The sequence below is a fragment of the Podarcis gaigeae genome (genome assembly GCF_964106915.1).
Source record: "Podarcis gaigeae genome assembly, chromosome: 8".
NCBI classification, from domain to species: Eukaryota; Metazoa; Chordata; class Lepidosauria; order Squamata; family Lacertidae; genus Podarcis; species Podarcis gaigeae.
The window spans coordinates 9,474,036-9,492,765 of record NC_139684.1 but is presented as its reverse complement, the minus strand read 5'-3'; the positions used below and the strand labels follow the sequence as shown (position 1 = coordinate 9,492,765).

At 46.4% G+C, this 18,730-nt stretch overlaps 1 protein-coding gene and 1 long non-coding RNA gene across 5 annotated transcripts in view; one reads left to right on the top strand and one right to left on the bottom strand.

Annotated features, from left to right (window-relative positions):
• LOC310849765 overlaps positions 1–18,730 on the top strand; it is a 320,102-nt gene that overhangs the window by 151,364 nt on the left and 150,008 nt on the right. The window lies entirely within an intron of this gene.
• RPH3A (rabphilin 3A) overlaps positions 1–18,730 on the bottom strand; it is a 123,899-nt gene that overhangs the window by 23,473 nt on the left and 81,696 nt on the right. For 3 of the 4 annotated variants that reach the window (XM_083750209.1, XM_083750208.1, XM_083750210.1), the window contains 5 exons: positions 15,462–15,623; positions 7,454–7,540; positions 5,783–5,842; positions 4,326–4,556; positions 899–978 (listed from right to left, as the gene is read on the bottom strand). In XM_083750209.1, the coding sequence (XP_083606335.1) occupies positions 899–978; positions 4,326–4,556; positions 5,783–5,842; positions 7,454–7,540; positions 15,462–15,623 (620 nt within the window). The remainder of the gene's footprint in view (positions 1–898; positions 979–4,325; positions 4,557–5,782; positions 5,843–7,453; positions 7,541–15,461; positions 15,624–18,730) is intronic. The other variant, XM_083750207.1, reaches the window with a different exon arrangement.

The window sequence follows — 18,730 nt, the reverse complement described above, 5'->3', positions numbered from 1 at the left end:
AACAATCAGCCTCCGTCTGCAGAACATTTAACAGTGGAGGCCTGGGCAAGGGGTCAGGGGCTGAAAGGGAGCCAGCGATCGACCACGCATTCGTTCCATAAGACACACAGACACTTCCTCTTACTTTTTAGGAGGAAAAAAGTGCGTCTTATGGAGCGAAAAATACGGCAACTCATGCAATGATCAAACAAGGATGGAATATGACGGGGTGGGGAATCCTTTCGGCTCTGTGGGCCAGATCTTTATCAGGATCTGCGTAATGGGCCACATTTGACGCTGTGATGGGGCACCCACCTATTAATCGCATGACTTAATGTGACTGACAGGTGGGCAGGGCTTTTTGCTCCAGTCTTAATGGCGTGGGGCTGCTTTAAAGCGCTTTCCCCTGTGAGAGGGGAAAATCTTCTCTCACTGCCCTCCACTGCTGCTAGGGATAGGGTAGAAATTCAATTCAGTTTGACTGGAAGGGAGGTCTATCAAATCTGCACTTTCCAAAACAAGCAGAGAACTGAAACAAGGCTACCCAAATTCGCACACCTCCATAGAACAACTGGAAAGGTTTGTGCAGAAGGAGAATAATAGGCATTGCGGGCCCCCTCCAACCCTGATAATCTTCCAGTTCTCCAGCTGATTTCCTCTTGAAGGACCCAAAGGGTGGTGCCAGCCCTGTGGAACACCCTCCCATCAGATGTCAAAGAAATTAACAACTATCCGACTTTTAGAAGACATCTGAAGGCAGCCCTGTTTAGGGAAGCTTTTAATATCTGATGAACTATTGTTTTTTAATGTTTGGTTGGGAGCCGCCCAGAATGGCTGGGGAAACCCAGCCAGATGGGCAGGGTATAAATAAATTATTATTATTATTATTATTATTATTATTATTATTATTATTATTTACCTTTGCCTTGATGAGGGTGCAATGCAAAGAGCTGTTCTCCTGGTCGTACAAAAGGCTGAATTCCAGAGCACCAAGAGTAGCTGGGGAGAGAGAAAGGTTAATGCTGACAACATTGTTGGGCCCGTGGTGTTGCAGGAAGGTTAGAGGGAAACAATTCTAGCATTTGTTTTCCAGGAAAAAACGACTTTGGTGGTGGGTGTTCCACTCAAAAACACATACAGTGGTACCTTGGTACTCGAATGGCTTGGCTCCCGAACAAATCGGCTCCCGAACGACGCAAACCCGGAAGTGAGTGTTCCAGTTTGCAAACGTTTTTCAGAAGCCAAACGTCCGGCGCGGCTTCCAATTGAGCACAGGAAGCTCCTGCAGCCAATCGGAAGCCGTGCCTTGGTTTTAGAACCGTTTTGGGAGTTGAACGGACTCCCAGAACGGATTAAGTTCGAGAAGCAAGGTACCACTGTAGTTGGGCATAAGATTTGGGAACAGTTCGCCTGTGAGATCACCTTAACCCAAGTATGCCCTCTCAACCGCTCCAGTCTGCAGAACTGGCACTATTACAGGGGCCACATAACACCCGTTCTGCGCTGGTAAGAAATCAGTCTTTTAGTATGCTTCCCACAACCTGGATCTCCCTGCATACCCACTTCTGTCTGCTCCATGTGCCTTTGCATCTGCCACTTCACCCTGCCCAATGGTAGAGCCGGCCCCGAACGAGAGGCTGAGCCAAAGGCTGCGCAAGAGAGATGCGTTTTGGGGGATGTGACACAACTCTGCAGATGATTCACATCTCTTAGGTAAGTCCGAAGATGGAAGATTCCAGTTTTTGCCTTTCACCTCATGGGGCTCCCCACCCCCACCCCAAGAAAGAGCAGAGCTGCATAAGAATGCCTGCGGGCTCCTGCGTCTTGGATGAATAATTGAAATCTTCCAGTGTGGGTGGGTGTTTTTTGTGGGTGTGGGCAGAGATGGGGTTGTCATCTTCCACCAGAGGAGAAAAACGGTTGCACTCCACCATTCCTCTCCCCGACTACTTATTTACTAACCATTAAAAGCACTTAGGGAGGCTCTGGAACGATGTCACGAGCCCCCTAAGGATGGCAGCCACCATTACTTTGAAAAGGACAGCAGCCCGAGAAAATCTAGCACACTTTAAAAGTATAATCCAGCCATGAAAAATGCAGGAGACAAAACCAGGGAGAGAAACATGGGACTTCTGCAATGGCGTCTTCCATTGCATCACAAAAACAAGGCAGTTCAGAATCTTGCATTGAATGATGGAAACACAACCACCAACTTCGGCTTCTATTCTTCATTCTGCAGAAATAAACTTTAAAAGCCTATTGGTAGGAGGCTTGGGGAAAGCTCTCAGGGTAGAGAGGCCTGGACATTGAGGGATCTAAGAGCTCTAGGATCCCTCTCTGATCCCACCCACCACATCTACAAAAGAAATCAAAGTGATTCATGTTGAGACAACCAAGATTGCATCTTACGTGGGGGTTCGGGTACAAGGGTCCCATGTATATGCAAAAACGTGTATATGCAAAAAGTCCATGGGGGTATATATTCAAACTGCCTCCATGGAGTCACCGCCTATATAAGCATCCCTAGCCTTCCCGAGCAGGTGCTCTGAAGGGGCCTAGCAAGGCAGAGAGCTTAAAAGCTCCAGGCAAAAAGAGCTTTTGAGCTTTCTGCCTTGAGTTTAACTTGTGGGATTTCAGCCAGCCGGCCTTCAACGTTATGTGGTTGAAATCCCATATGTTACATGCGTGTAAGAGGCAATGGGACGCGGGTGGTGCTGTGGGTTAAACCACAGAGCCTAGACGTGGTTTAAAGTAGATAAATAGGTACCACTCCAGCGGGAAGGTAAACGGCGTTTCCGTGCACTGCTCTGGTTCGCCAGAAGCGGCTTAGTCATGCTGGCCACATGACCCGGAAGCTGTACGCCGGCTCCCTCGGCCAATAAAGCGAGATGAGAGCCGCAATCCCAGAGTCAGCCACAACTGAACCTAATGGTCCCTTTACCTTTTTAAGAGGCAATCAGACTGTAAGCGTAGGCATCTGTGTTTGCAAGGCATACATTCCTGGCCTCTTTAGAAGGAGGCACTGCCCTGTAGGCTAAGGAAGAGCTGGATCAGGTGAGGCACCTTGACTTAGAGTCATGCAGCCTGTTTTATGTGCCCTGCAGAGGTAGGGTGCAGGGACAAAGAAAGGAGGTGGCATGGTGGATCCCTGCCATGTTGCAAATTCTATCCTCTGCGACTCTGGTCCCACTCACAGCCATTGCGCACCCACACACCCGAAGCTAGTGGCCCTTGGCAGAAATCAGGTCACCTGAAACCTTCTCCAGTTTTAAATCACCGTATTTTTCGCTCTATAAGACGCACCTGACCATAAGACGCACCTAGTTTTTAGAGGAGGAAAACAAGGAAAAAAATATTCTGAATCTGCGCAGTGCCTCTCTAGCAAAGCGGGAGGAGAAATGGAAGGGGCTCTGTTTCTCCTCCCGCTTCGCTGAAGGGGTGCTGCGCAGCTTTCCCTCTCTGTGCAGCGCCTCTCCAGCGAAGCGAAGTCAGAACAGCAAGAGGGATCACTGCGCAGCGAAATGAGCAATCCCTCTTGTTGTTCTGGCTTCTGGGATAGCTGCACAGCCTGCATTCACTCCATAAGATGCACGCACATTTCCCCTTACTTTTTAGGAGGGAAAAGGTGCGTCTTAGAGAGCGAAAAATACGGTATAAATTTCCTGGATAAAAAAGAGTCAAGCCATATCCTTGAAGCTTGAGTTGCCTAGGGAAGCAATCTTTTATCAATTGGAAATCACTAGACACTAATCAGTGGGGACAGGTAAAAGTAAAAGGTAAAGGACCCCTGGGCGGTTAAGTCCAGTCAAAGGCGACTATGGGGCTGCGGCGCTCCTCTCACTTTCAGGCCGAGGGAGCCGGCGTTTGTCCACAGACAGATTTCAGGGTCATGTGGCCAATATGGCTAAACCACGTCTGGTGCAACGGAACACCGTGACAGAAACCAGAGCGCACAGAAATGCCGTTTACCTTCCTGCCACAGTGGTACCTATTTATCTACTTGCACTGGCGTGCTTTGGAACTGCTAGGTTGGCCAAAGCCGAGACAGAGCAACGGGAGCTCACCCCGTCGCGGGGATTCGAACCACGACCTTCCGATTGGCAAGCCCAAGAGGCTCTGTGGTTTAGACCACAGTGCCACCCGTGTCCCTAATCAGTGGGGACAATTCTTAATTGGTAGGTCTAAGGTTGGAGCACTTCCTTATCTTCGAAGTGTGTGGGTTCCTCTTATAAAGTCATGGGAAAGAAAAAGAAAGAAAGAAAGAAAGAAAGAAAGAAAGGGAGGGAAATGGCCTCTTTGCAACAAGAAAAAATGGCCTTAGCTCAGTCATTGCAACTACAACTTACTTGCTTCGTCCGAGTCGTAGCTGTTGGCCTCATCTTCCTCCTCCTCCGGAGGAGGCTGCCGTTGGGGTGCAGGTGCAGCTGGAGGGGCACCAGTTTGGCTGTAGGGAGGCACCTGGCGCATAGGTCTCTCCCCTGCGGGTGACGAATATCCGGAGGCGGCTTTCTCATCCCTTGATGTCCCAGCAGCAGAGATGGGGGGATCGGCTTGGGGTGGAGCCATTGAAAGACTTCCTATGCAAGCAGAGAGAAAGAGCGAGAGGAAGAAGACTGGTCACGGGTAAGAGTTGTAGGGTAGATTTCTTTCATTTTTTCTAAAAAAATATATAGTATAGTATAGTATAGTATAGTATAGTATAGTATAGTATAGTATAGTACAGTGGTACCTTGGGTTACATATGCTTCAGGTTACATATACTTCAGGTTACAGACTCCGCTAACCCAGAAATAGTACCTCAGGTTAAGAACTTTGCTTCAGGATAAGAACAGAAATCGTGCTCCGGCGGCGCGGCTGCAGCAGGAGGTCCCATTAGCTAAAGTGGTGCTTCAGGTTAAGAACAGTTTCAGGTTAAGAACGGACCTCAGGAACGAATTAAGTACTTAACCCGAGGTACCACTGTATAGTATAGTATAGTATAGTATAGTATAGTATAGTATAGTATAGTATAGACAGAATCCAAAAGGAAAAAGGGAAAGGAAAAACAAGATATGGTCAGGTTAACAAATACAGTCATACCTCATGTTACATTTGCTTCATGTTACGTTCTTTCAGGTTACGTCCCGCGGTGAGCCGGAAGTACTGGAAAGGGTTACCTCCGGGTTTCGCAGCTCACGCATGCGCAGAGGCACTAAATCGCGCTTTGCGCATGCGCACAAGCATCAAATCGCACCGCACAGCTGCGCAGATATGGCACTTCAGGTTGTGCTGTTTTCATGTTGCGAATGGGCCTCCGTAACGGATCCCGTTTGCAACCAGAGGTATCACTGTACTCAAGACAGATAAAATTGAACTAGCTAAAAACATAGAAAAGATCTTTAAAATGTAATTAAACACCAGTAGTATTCAAATAATATTAAAAGGTCTGTTAAAAACACAGGCAACAATTTAAAAAACTATCACAGCCTCAACCCTTTCCTCAAAAACATTCAGTTCCTAGAGCAACGTTTCCCAAGTTTGGGTCTCCAGCTGTTTTTGGACTACAACTCCCATCATCCCTAGCTAGCAAGAACAGTGATCAGAGATGATGGGAATTGTAGTCCAAAAACAGCTGGAGACCCATGGTTGGGAAACACTGCCGTAGAGGCTAGATGGAATAGGAAAGTCTTCACCTGCTAGCAAAAGGACAGCAAGGAGGGAGCCAGTCTAACTTCTCCAGAGAAGGAGTTCCAAAGTCTCATCCCTCCCCTGATGATCCTGTAACACCCCCCCTTTTTTAATATACAAATCAAATAGTTTGTACCTTGTCTTTCTGGAAAGCGACCTCCAGGGCCTGTCCCTGGCCTCCCCACAGCAGCTGGGCCTGCAAATCAAAAGTCTGGACTGAACTATAGGTATTCCCAACAAGGCACTTCTATTTCTCGCTCTTTACATCTTACATTTCAAAAGCAAAGAGGTGCATTTAGGAATATCCTAAGGCACAGCCGGGGAAAGGGGGTCCATCTTCTATGGGACAGCCCTTAAGATATTTGAAGGTGGCTCTCATATCTCCTCTTCGTCTCCTCCGTCTTCCAGGCTAAACATACCCAACTCCTTCGACCATTCCTCATAAGGCTTTGCTTCCGGACCCTTGATCATCCATATATATGTGGTTTTTCAAATTAAAAATTAAAAAACATAAATCATAAAAACAAGATTCCAAGGAATCTCCTGGACTTCCATCCTCCCCTTTCTGGGTCCTATTATTAATCATTTCTTCCTGCATCTTTTATGATGATCCAAATCTTTTACATCTCCATTGTGTCCATAATTCACCCTTAAACTACAAGTGACATTCCAATCCTACTAGCAATTTTAACTCTTTACAATGGTCTTTAGGATAAGTTATAAATTTCCCCCATTCCTTATTAAAATGTTGGTCTTCCTGATTTCTGACTCTTCTGGCCATTTCAGCAGAGTCCATCAACTTCATCTGCCATTCTTCTCTGGTAGGAACGTTATCTTCTTTCCATCTCTGGGCCAATAACATCCATGCAGCTGTGGTCGAATACATAAATAGTCTTTTCTGCTCCCTTGATGACCCTTGATCATCCTGTCCGCCCTGCTCTGCACACCTTCCAGCTTGTAAACATCCTTGCTGACAAACTGCCCTCTGTCCTTCCTCCATCCAGGTGACAAGAGCTCAAGGGTACATTTCAGCTGGGCAAAAACACTATAGCAGGAAGGGAGGGCCAAGAAGGGAGGCAGTTTGGGGAGGGAATGGCCTCCAGGGTTCCCCAAGGGGCAGACAGAGTGGCCGAGGGGGCAGTTTTGGTCCTCTACCCCTGTCCTATGACGAAGGTCTCAAAGGGGCATTTCAGCTGGTCAAGGGAATGGGGATGAATTTCAAAGGGCCTGGCATGGTGCTGCCTCGTGAAGCTGCCTTGTCCCAGGGCGTTTGTAGAGATTCAAAATGGCAGCCAGCAACAGGAGAAGAAGAGGGCGTGCTAATGAGTTCACATGCCTGCCTTCAAGATTCAGCCCCAGCACCCCCAAAAAAATACCAAGAGGGCAGGGGATCTTAGCCTCTGTTCCTTCTGGAAACCCAGCCAGATGGGCAGGGTACAAATTATTATTATTATTATTATTATTATTATTATTATTATTATTATTATATAGATGCACACATATATCAGGGCATTCAGCCTGGCAGTGAAAAGGAGAGACTCTACCTCCGGCTTCCTCAACCTTGGCCCTCCAGATGTTTTTGGCTTACAACTCCCATGATCCCTAGCTAGCAGGACCAGTGGTTGGGGATGATGGGAATTGTAGTCTCAAAACATCTGGAGGGCCGAGGTTGAGGAAGGCTGCTCTACCCCTTGTCCGATACAGTAAGGAAAATCAGCACAAGGTCTCTTGTTCCAATTATTCTGGTTTTAAAAGGCACTGTTGGAAGGGGAGAAATACTCTGGAACTCAACAATCACCAGGCATACCTTGTTCTGCCACCTGGGCAGGTGGATTCTGGTTAGAAGCCAGAGGCCTAGCACTTGCAGCCTGGGCAGAAGCGGGTTGCTTCACACCTTAAAAAAAGAAGAAAGTATAATTGTCAGCATATCACAAAGTCCCCAGAGCTTGTGTTACTGAATCTGTATTTAAATGAGAACCAGGACCTGGCAGATAAACCATTTATCGGGATTCTCTTAATGGCAGCACAAAGGGTTTAAAAAGGTGCAATTATTTTATTTTTTAAAAAAATTACTAACTTTGTTGACGTTTTTAAAAACAATTACCAAGCATATAGTTTTGCCTTCCAGGACAGATGTTAAGCCTTGTGTGCAATTATCCACATGGGCATCAATAAAGAAAATCTTAAAACATTTGCAAACTTGAACACTTGGTTGAGGAGAGTGTGGGCCATTGCCGTTAATGGGGAAATTGACCCACAAATGTAGACTGGCAAGGGGAACAAAGCACAAAGATTGCCTTTAGCAGTGAAGCTTTATTTTGTTCACAAATCCACCAGAAAACCACAGGCCGGTCCCACAGGATTAACCTAACTTGTGGGTCACTTAATACGAATGTGTTTTACAGGTGTATATGGCTATAAATTGTGGTGCATGTACAGGAACATAGGTTTTTATAATGTATTGGGGGGATGACTGGGGAAATTTAAAGAATAAAAGAATAAAAACTATTTTTAAAAAAAGTGGGGGGAGAAAGCAGAGATTAGGGAGGAGCATCACATGTCTCAGGTGCCACAGCTAAAGGGGCTGTTTAGAATCCATTACACCTTGGAGCCATAACAAGTATCAGTAGAGGTGTCCTCAGTTTTGTTACCAGAAAACCAACCATTGCCTGTACACTCCTCCTTTAGTACGCCATCTTTGTTCCACCCAGACTCCTCTGCGATGCGCATTGATGAGTGTATACAATTGTACAGTGGTGCCTCGCAAGACGAAAAGAATCTGTTCCATGAGTCTCTTCGTCTTGCGGTTTTTTCGTCTTGCGAAGCAAGCCCATTAGCGGCTTAGCGGATTAGCGCTATTAGCGGCTTAGCGGATCAGCTGATAAGTGGCTTAGCGGATCAGCTGATAAGCGGCTTAGCGGATCAGCTGATAAGCGGCTTAGCGGATCAGCTGATAAGCGGCTTAGCAGATCAGCTGATAAGCGGCTTAGCGGATCAGCTGATAAGCGGCTTTGCGGCTTGGGAAAAAGGGGGGGAGGGGAAAAACCCCCGCAGGAACTGGCAAATTTGTTTTGCGAAGCACCTCCAAAACGGAAAACCCTTTCGTCTAGCAGGTTTTCCGTCTTGCGAGGCATTCGTCTTGCGGGGCACCACTGTAGTCTCAAAGCACCAGGGCCATCTTTAGCATATGCGGCGCCAGGGTGCAAAGATTCACCCAGTGCCCCAAATTACCATATTTCCCTGTGTATTAGTTGAGGTCGTCCTATACACAGATAGTGGCGTGGGGAGCTGCACATTGCCAGCCATCTGGTTGGTGGGCGAGCAACTCTCTCCCATGCCACTGCGGGAGGAGAGCACTTCCCACAGAGGCTTGGGAGGGAAGCTGTGTGCCCGCCAGCCATCTGGCGCACGCCAAGAATTCTGCGCCAGGGTGCCCTGCACTCCTTGCACCCCCGGTTAAAGACGGCCCTGCAAAGCACTATGCCAGAGCTTTCCAAACTCCTTATGTTGGTGACACACTTTTTAGACATGCGTTATTTTGAGACGCAGGGGACACGGGTGGCGCTGTGGGTTAAACCACAGAGCCTAGGACTTGCCGATCAGAAGGTCGGCGGTTCGAATCCCCATGACGGGGTGAGCTCCTGTTGCTTGGTCCCAGGTCCTGCCCACCTAGCAGTTCAAAAGCACGTCAAAGCGCAAGTAGATAAATAGGTACTGCTCCGGCGGGAAGGTAAACGGCATTTCTGTGCACTGCTCTAAGCGGCTTAGTCATGCTGGCCACATGACCCGGAAGATGTACACCGGCTCCCTCGGCCAATAAAGCGAGATGAGCGCCGCAACCCCAGAGTCGGCCACGACTGGACCTAATGGTCAGGGGCCCCTTTACCTTTTTATTTTGCGAAGCAGTAATTCAGTTTCACTAGCAAGGTGAAACGAACCCCTTATAAGAGATACGGACCCATATCGTGCGACACACCTGCACACTGCGGCCGACACACTAAAGTGTCGCAACACGCAGTTTGGAAAGTTCTGCACTACACACACACAACCCCCTGCCGTCCAATCTGTCTGCTATACCCATTGTTATTTCCTTCAATAAAGGCTTGCGCCCCAGTTTCCCTTCTCATCTATCCAAAGCCACTTGCTCCACAGCCATTTAAAACTTTAATTCCCTCAGCACTTCCAGCAGCCAGAAAACCAAGCAGCAGGCAATTGCAGCTCTATCCATCCAAGAGGAACCAGACGCATTCTATTTAGGCCTTTAAAGCAAGGAAAGCTTGTTTTTCTCAATGAAATCATGGATAAAACCGTTTGTAAATGTAGGATTCTTGCTTTTGGAACTTGAAAATCTTGTGTGGCCCCTTGCATTATGGGAAACCTGGTGTCTGCATGGTCTTTTTACCTTTACCTCAAAGTGTGAGACCACGTAGGCCGATGCCATCAGGGGAAGCACCTAAAGGGTTCTCCTTTCTTTTCCTTTTGATCAATGACCCTAGATAGTGTCAATGGTCCCCAAATACTCTACAGTTTGCTCAGGTGCGCTGCCTAAAGGGATCATCAAGGCCCTGCCAGACATCACGGTTGTCATGTCAACAAAACCCAGCAAAAACCTATTTCTAATGCCAATGCTTTGTGTAAGCTCCGTCTGGAACTATGTAAATCTTGCTAATAATCAAGAACGTGACACACCTTGACCCGCCTGGCCCACTGTAACTCCACCAAATGTGTGGTGTAATTTTGACATTTACCCAATGACTCTTGCAACATCTCATCACGTTGTCTTATGAGGAAAGTGACCCCAGACTCAGTGGGAGTTCTCCAAGTTGCCAATCTAGTCACTTAAAAATGGAAACTCTGTGATTATCCCTGATCTGTCTGTACCCACTGAGACTTTGGTCTCATCCACACATGCCTATAAAGCACTTTTGCTTGTCCTGAGCTTTCTTAGGAACGAGACCAAACGGTTTTGAACTTGCTCCGCCACTTTCCCCTGGAAAACCCATTCTTTAGTGCTAATCGGAACAAACAGCAATCTGTAGGAAACCCAATTGCCATTTGTTCTGATTCAGCACTAAAGATCAGGTTTCCCCAGGGGAAATCAGCAGGGCAAATGGAGGCGTGGATTAGCCCCCTCTCACTAACAAGGGGCTATACCTGATGTGACTACAATTGGATTAAGTCCCAGACCCTTTGGGGGGGGAAAATGGATAGCTGGGTGCGGTTACCTGTGGAAGGTGGGGGGGACACTTAACACAATCTCAGAGGCAGTCATGTTCTGCCTATTCTAAAGGCTGACTCGTGGAAATATAAAATACTAGGTTTTGGAGCACAATATTAAGCCCCGGGACTTAGCTACAAAACTGTGCAGTTTTACTCCTAAAGAAGGCAGAAAATAATCTCTCACTTCCCCCACCAGATAAATAACTCAAGTGGGTCAGCTATATTTAGGATAAAAGGAATAAAAACACAGCCAGCGATCAGAAACTAGGAAGCGGATGAGAGAAACCCTGATCAAAAACACCTTTTTAGGTTGTTGCTGTTTTAAAAAAATTATCTGCATCCATTACTCTGAAAATCCCTGAAGAAAAGATTGAGAGGTGAGATGAGAGCTGTGATGGCCTGGGACTCAGGCTCGGACTCGGAACCAGAGGAGACTCGGTCTGCACCGGATCCTTTGCCTCAGGCATCATCTGAACCAAGTCTGGGGCCTGATCCTGAAGAGTCCCAGTCTGCACAGGTTCCCCTGCAACAAACACCAGCTGGGTCGAGTCAGGGGCCTGAGCCTGCCCTGGCTCCAGATGCAGGGATTACCTCGTTGCCTCCAGCTGGGCCATCACTTACAGCTGCTCCACTACCAGTTGGGTCAGGGGAGGCTGAGGCGGCCCTGGGTCTAGCAACCCACCCATGTCTCCCAAGCTGCAGAGACTCAGGTCTGAGAGAAGGAGAGACCTGAGTACTCACAGGAGGAGTGCTCGCCTTCGGGCGAAACAGGGAGGTGAGTCGCCGGGGGATCAGGACCGGCCATTACCCTGACAAAGATAAAAGGCTGTTGGACCCCGCCCCAGGTTACGCAAGCAACATTGCTGTATGCCAGATCCTGCCTGAAATCCTATACCTGTCCTTGCCTGGTTTCCTGCCTCATGTCCTACCTTGCCCTTGTCAGACTGACTCCTAGAGGAACCTTTGGATTCTGGACTGGTCCTGGACCGCGTTTCTTGGGTTACCCCCGGGCCCAGCACAAGAGCCATCTTCAAATATCTGAAGGGCTTTCTCATAGAAGATGGAGCAAGGTTGTTTCTTCCTGCTCCAGAGTCTAGGACTCGCACCAGCGGACTCAAGTTGCAAGGAAGGACATTCTGACTAAACCTTAGCAAGAACTTTCTGGCGTTAAGAGCTATTCGACGTTGGAATGTTCCAACTCAGAAGGTGGTGGACTCTCCTTCTTTGGAGGTTTCAAAGCAGAGGTTGGATGGCCACCTGGCATGGATACTTTAGTTGTGATTCCTGTCTTGCAGGGAGCTAGACTAGACTAGATAACTCTTTGCGGGTTCCTTCCAACTCTGCAATTCTATGAGTCTAAATAGAAACCCCATCAAAGGAAAGGAAAGAATTGCCCAACTGTTTGGTTGTTTTCTCCACCTGCTTTCTCAGATTTTCTCTATGCTCACCTGCCTCAAACAAACTTGAACGTGTTATTATCACAGCTAATGAATCCCTGACAGGCGGCCACCCGTCCAGCTTAAAAACCTGCAATGAACAAGGTGGAACGGAATGCAATTAAAAGGATTGATGGACCAGATCTGTAGAGAGGGAGAAAGGTGCCAAAGTGGATTATCTGGGGAAAGACTTTATGTCAAGAAAAAAGGAACTGTTTTCAGCCTGCAAGCAAGATGCTTAGGAATGTGACCCTGTAAAAACAGCAGCAAAGGGAACGAGAAAAGGGACCCTATATCCCTCCGCAACAGGTCTGAGAACATTGATTTGAATGACTACACATGTGAAAAGGGAAATATACTTATGGAAAACAAAAAGAATACTGTTTGTGAAGTTGTATACAGTGGTACCTCGAGTTACATACGCTTCAGGTTACATATGCTTCAGGTTACAGACTCTGCTAACCCAGAAATAGTGCTTCAGGTTAAGAACTTTGCTTCAGGATAAGAACAGAAATCGGGCTCCGACGGCGCGGCGGCGGCAGGAGGCCCCATTAGCTAAAGTGGTGCTTCAGGTTAAGAACAGTTTCAGGTTAAGAACAGAGCTCCGGAACGAATTAAGTACTTAACCCGAGGTACCACTATACAGTGGACACTTGGGTTGCAAACCTGATCCATGCACGAAGCACATTCGCAACCCGCAGCGTCCGCAACCTGCAGCACTGTGTCTGCGCACGGGCGGGTTGCAATTTGGCGCTTCTGAGCATGCGCAAGCGTCGAAACCTGGAACTACCCATTCCGGTACTTTCGGGTTTGGTGCAAAATTGCGCAACCCAAAGCGTCTGTAACCTGAGGTATGAATGTACTGGCAGCTGTGAGAATGCTTTACATCTAGTGAAGATTTCAAGCGGATTTTAAGAAAAAAGGAAGTGGCAACAACAGACGAGATGGGCGTATGTTGGCAACAGGAGTGGGAAACCTGATTATTATTATTATTAAGTATTAAATTAAATAAATTAGGCTTGATTTGTATCAATTTAGAAAACCAATAAAAATTATTTATTTTTTAAAGTTAAACTGGAAGCAAAAAACAAAACAAAAAACCTGCAATGAAAGAGAGTCTATCACATTTTGAGGGAGTCTGTTCCACTGTCGAAGAGCTCTTACTGTCATAAACTTCTTCCTGGTGTTTAGTCAGAATCTCTTTTCCTGTCACTGGAATCCATCAATTCAGGTCCTGCCCTCTGGAGCAGCAGGAAAAAAAGCTTGCTCCATCTACTGTGGGCCAGCCCTTCAGATGATTGAAGATAGCTCTCTGAGATACCTCTCAGTCTTCTCTTCTCCAAGCTAAAGAAACCCAACTCCCTATACCACCGTTTATCCAAATAGAAGCCCCTGCGGAACTCTAGAGAACTTGTTATCCCCAGCGGACAGATGCAGGATTGTACTTTAATTGAGTTTGCACTGTGGCAAGATTTGGACAGGAGAGATCCTGGCACACAGTCAGCCAGTTTGCTGCCCCAGATCTTGAGATAATGAGATCAAACATTGCAGCATCGTTTTTTGCAATTCAGCCAAGATGAAAGCCAGCAGTCCATATGGCAGGAGGCGAGGGGATTACATGATGGGTATATCTCTTCTGCGGCAGGCTGTTTAAACATTCCCTGCATAGCGGAGGAATCTTGGGTCCTTTCCAGTTTGTGTTTAGCTCACAGGGCAAAAACCTAGCCGCTTGGCTCCCCTAGCTAAGACCCCATCAAAAGACCACATCACCCTACAGTCCCCATCTAGGGAGACTCGCTCCTTGACAGATGCTGTCCATCATCTGTTAGCTTTTTTTCGTACCAGGGCAATTTCCAAGGCCGTATTACACCAAAGTCTAAAGGGACAACGCAGCTGCGAAGCAGGGAAACACAACTGACAGCATCACAAACACAGCAGCTGTGTTAATGTCAACTTCTGAAGCTGCAGTCGGTGCAGAATGCTGCAGCACGATTGCTGGCAGGAGTGAGACCCCAACAGCACAGAACACCTGTGCTCAGAGAGTGGCACTGGCTGCCAATGTGCTATTGGGCCAGGTTCAAGGTGTTTATATTGGTACATAAAACCTTTAACAACTTGGGACCAGCTTACCTGTGAGAACACCTTGCCTCATATACGCTCCCTCGACTGCTTTGATCTGCAGAACTGGCAGTGCTACAGGTGCCACATAATCCTCGTTACACATTTATAAGAAATCAGTCTTTCAGTATGGCAGCACACAAACTTTGGAACTCCCTACATACTGACATCAGGCAATCACTTCTTTTGGCACCTGCTAAAAACCTTTTTCTTTAGACAAGCCTATTGATGAGAGTTTTAATGCTTTTAGCTTCCTACTGATGTTAAAAACCATTTTCCCCCTGTTTTTCAAATAGCAGTTTTTAACTGCATTTACTGTTTCATTGTTTCTGTAAATTGCTTTGAAATTTGTTTGGGTTTTTCTTTTGCAAACAAGTGGCATATCAATTTATTACATAAAAATAAATTAAGGCGTTATAAAAGCATTTTTCCTAAAAATCGTAGAACTGTAGAGTTGGAAAGGACCCAGATAGGTAGAATGTGAACCTGTGTTTTCATCAGTTTAGGGCTTGCTGTTGGTTTTAATTATTACAGTGGTGCCCCACGAGACGAACGCCTCGCAAGACGGAAAACCCGCTAGACGAAAGGGTTTTCCGTTTTGGAGGCGCTTCGCAAAACGAATTTCCCTATGGGCTTGCTTCACAAGACGGAAATGTCTTGCGAGTTCCTGCGGGGTTTTTTCCCTCCCCCCCTTTTTCTAAGCCGCTAAGCCGCTTATCAGCTGATCCGCTAAAAGCCGCTAAACCGCTAATAGCGCTAATCCGCTAAACTGTGAATGGGCTTGCTTTGCAAGACGAGAAAACCGCTATACGAAGAGCCTCACGGAATGGATTAATTTCGTCTTGCGAGGCACCACTGTATCTGAATGCTTTAAATGGCTGTTTTTAAGATGGTGACAACTCTTGCCTGCCTCCAATCTGCAAGGATCTCAGCGGTTCTCCCAGGTGAGCGGCATGGGGCTTGGCTTGGGGCACTAGAATATATTATAGGTGGAACATTCTCACATGAATGCAGGTAGTTCTCTGCCTGCTCCTCTCTCACCTCCAGGGCTTTGACCAGCTTCATTCTCCCTAGTGTGTTCCCAGTTTTGGGTGTCCTCACTAATATATTCGCTGCCCCCAGGCGCCATCTTGGCCTCGGAAGGTTTGCGGCTAATTTGCGGATAATTTCTCCGACTGAAAGCAGCTGTGGTTGGCTCAGCGCCTGCATAGACATCAGAAAAAGAGGGGCAGGGGCACAAACAGTAGAGAAGTCACTTTCCCATCGGAACAGCAGATGCAAAGAAATTCAGCTGGAAGTCATGACAACTGCAAACAAGAAGGAAATGCTAAAAAGCTGCAGACTGCAGGAAGAAGGGCTATTTGCTTCCTGAAAGCTCACCAACTGACCTGCAGTGAAATCACAGAAAGGGCTTAGCATCCAGTGATGACGGGAAAGTGTTAAGTTGAGGGTGAACATATCAGACGACGCAGCGATTCTTCCAACAGCTCTTGTTTATTCACAGGCCAGAACAGAACTGAACTGAAGGGTTCAGCCAGCCTGCTTATATAGAGCTCCAGTACAACGCAAATGTAACACTTTCTGTAACTATCCAATCACTGAACGTCACTTTCAATCCCTTATTTGCATATGTGGACCTGAGTGAAAACTATCTACAGTATCCCCCTGCTGGCCCAGGGTGAGAACTTCAGTACATAACAGAAAGGATCAGTTGCAGAATGCTGACAAGAAACATGACTAGAGTGCAGTGCAAACGGACAATATTTGGGCCGGGGGAATATCTTCATGTAACCCTGTTCTAAAACTGTTCACTTTGCATATTGCTCAGCTTGAAATTTAGCATACAGAATAAGAGAACAGGAAGAACATACGTTTAGAGAAGACTGGAAAACGTTTATTGAATATATGGGAAATAACTGTGTACAGCTGAAAACGTGGGCAACATTAAGATAAATTCAACAGCATTGATAAGTTTTGATGGATGTAATGGTGGAATACTGAATGGTTTAGTTTTTGTAAAACATGCAGGGGTTTATGCTATGCAAAACGAACCGTGGAAAGAGAAGAAGGGAAGTCACTGATATTTTAAGGATGTAAAAGTGAGTGTTTTAATTTGTCAAAACAAAATAAAAAAATTCCTTCCAGTAGCACCTTAAAGACCAACTAAGTTAGTTCTTGGTATGAGCTTTCGTGTGCATGCACACTTCTTCAGATACCATGCACACGTGTGCATGCACACGAAAGCTCATACCAAGAACTAACTTAGTTGGTCTTTAAGGTGCTACTGGAAGGAATTTTTTTATTTTGTTTTGACTATGGCAGACCAACACGGCTACCTATCTGTAACTGTTTTAAATTGTATAACAGAAAATTTAATAAAAAATATATATAAAAATTAAAAAGCAAAACTGTTTATTTTGGCCCAGAATATACAAGTGGGAGTTGATCTCCTATGCTGTTTCCCCTCTTGGCATGTAGCGTATCTTAAAGTCATTGCCTGTTTTGTAGGATCCCTTACCCCCAACCTGCAAACTGCCGGTTCTGCAGAGGTCACTTGTGGCTTCTAAGTTCTAAGTGCAAGGAACTCTGCATAGGCCCAGAGGCTCAGCTCTGGCGCTGAAAACAGGTTCTAGGGCTAGAGCACTTGGGACATCTAAGTTCTCTTAAAATCTCTTTTCTGAGAGCAGCTTTTGCATCTCATTTGGAAACCAAGGACCCAAAGTCTGGAGGAAGAATGGGGAGGCACCCAATGCCAGATGCTTGAAGTCCAGTGTAAAGTTTCCACAGTCTGTGTTGATTTGGGGAGCCATGTCCTCAGCTGGTGTTGGTCCACTGTGCTTCATTAAGTCCAGGGTCAACACAGCCGTCTACCAGGAGATTTTGGAGCACTTCATGCTTCCTTCCGCAGATGAGATTTATGGGGATGCTAACTTCATTTGCCAGCAGGACTTTGGCACCTGCCCACACTGCCAAAAGTACCAAAACCTGGTTCAATGCCCATGGGATTACTGTGCTTGATTGGCCAGCAAACTCGCCTGAACTGAACCCCATAGAGAATCTATGCGGCATTGGCAAGAGAATGAGTGCCACAGGCTGATAGCATCCATGCTACGCCGCATTGAGGCAGTAATTGATGCAAAAGGGGCCCAAACCAAGTACTGAGTACATATGCATGCTTCTACTTCTCAGAGGTCCAATATTGCTCTATTTGCAATACTTGTTTTGCTGATTTCATTCAATATTCTAATTTTCTGCGATTGTTAATTTGGGGTTTTCATCAGCTATACGCCATGATCATCACAATTATAACAAATAAAGGCTTGACATATCTCGCTTTGCATGTCATGAGTCTATCTCATATATATCATATTACCTTTTAAGTTGAATTACTGGGGGGGGCACTAGGGGCGCATTGGAAGATGGTCCACAATAACATCTCTCTGACCCACACGAGGTAATTAAGAGGCTGTTATGGGAGTATGCAGCTTCCCTGCCCCGCCAAGGGAATGGGGGGGACTGTCCTTGCCTGCTATGCCCATAAATCACCCCCGGATTCGAGGTGGTGAGGGCACTAGGAAGAACGCCCTTGTGTGGACTTCAGCTCTCCTGAACGCTGTCTCTGATCACGCCACTAGCTGCAGCAACTTGAAAATAAACAATTAGGAAGAAGCAAATGCACATATTTCAAGTGAAGAATGGGGAGTAAAGACTGCTAATTGAAGGGACCTCTGTGAAAGAAGACGGGTCGGATAAACAAGAATATATCATGAGAAGACACATCAAGGCTCGGTATGTCGGCAGTGGGACTGGATGGGGGGGGGAACCTTTCTTTCTATCTTCTATATGATTAACCAATAATCCCCCCTCATAGGTCAGAAATGCCGCTTAAATGACCTAAGCTGGATGATTTAAGACTGTGTGGAAATAAATTCTAACCAAAAGCATGTTTTAAGGAGATCGAGGAAAGTACAAGAGCTTTGGGATGATGCAGTAAAAAAACAGCGTCGCCATTTTGGCAAGTTCTGTCGAAAGATTTATGTCTGGGAGGAGGAATGGATCTGTTTTCATACTGCAGGCGAACCTCCTCAGAGGACTAAAGAAGGCGACAGATTTGTGAAGATTAATGATGGAAAGAGTGCTTTTATTTATGGAAGTGATGATATATGGAAACCATCTTGATATGGCTATTGGACGAATGGAAAAATTCACACAGGATTACAATTTGTTTTTACCTGCTTAAGGAGATTATCAGAAGAGGTCACAAAGAATAAGGAAAAATATATGAAAATAACAAGATGAGATGTGGGAAA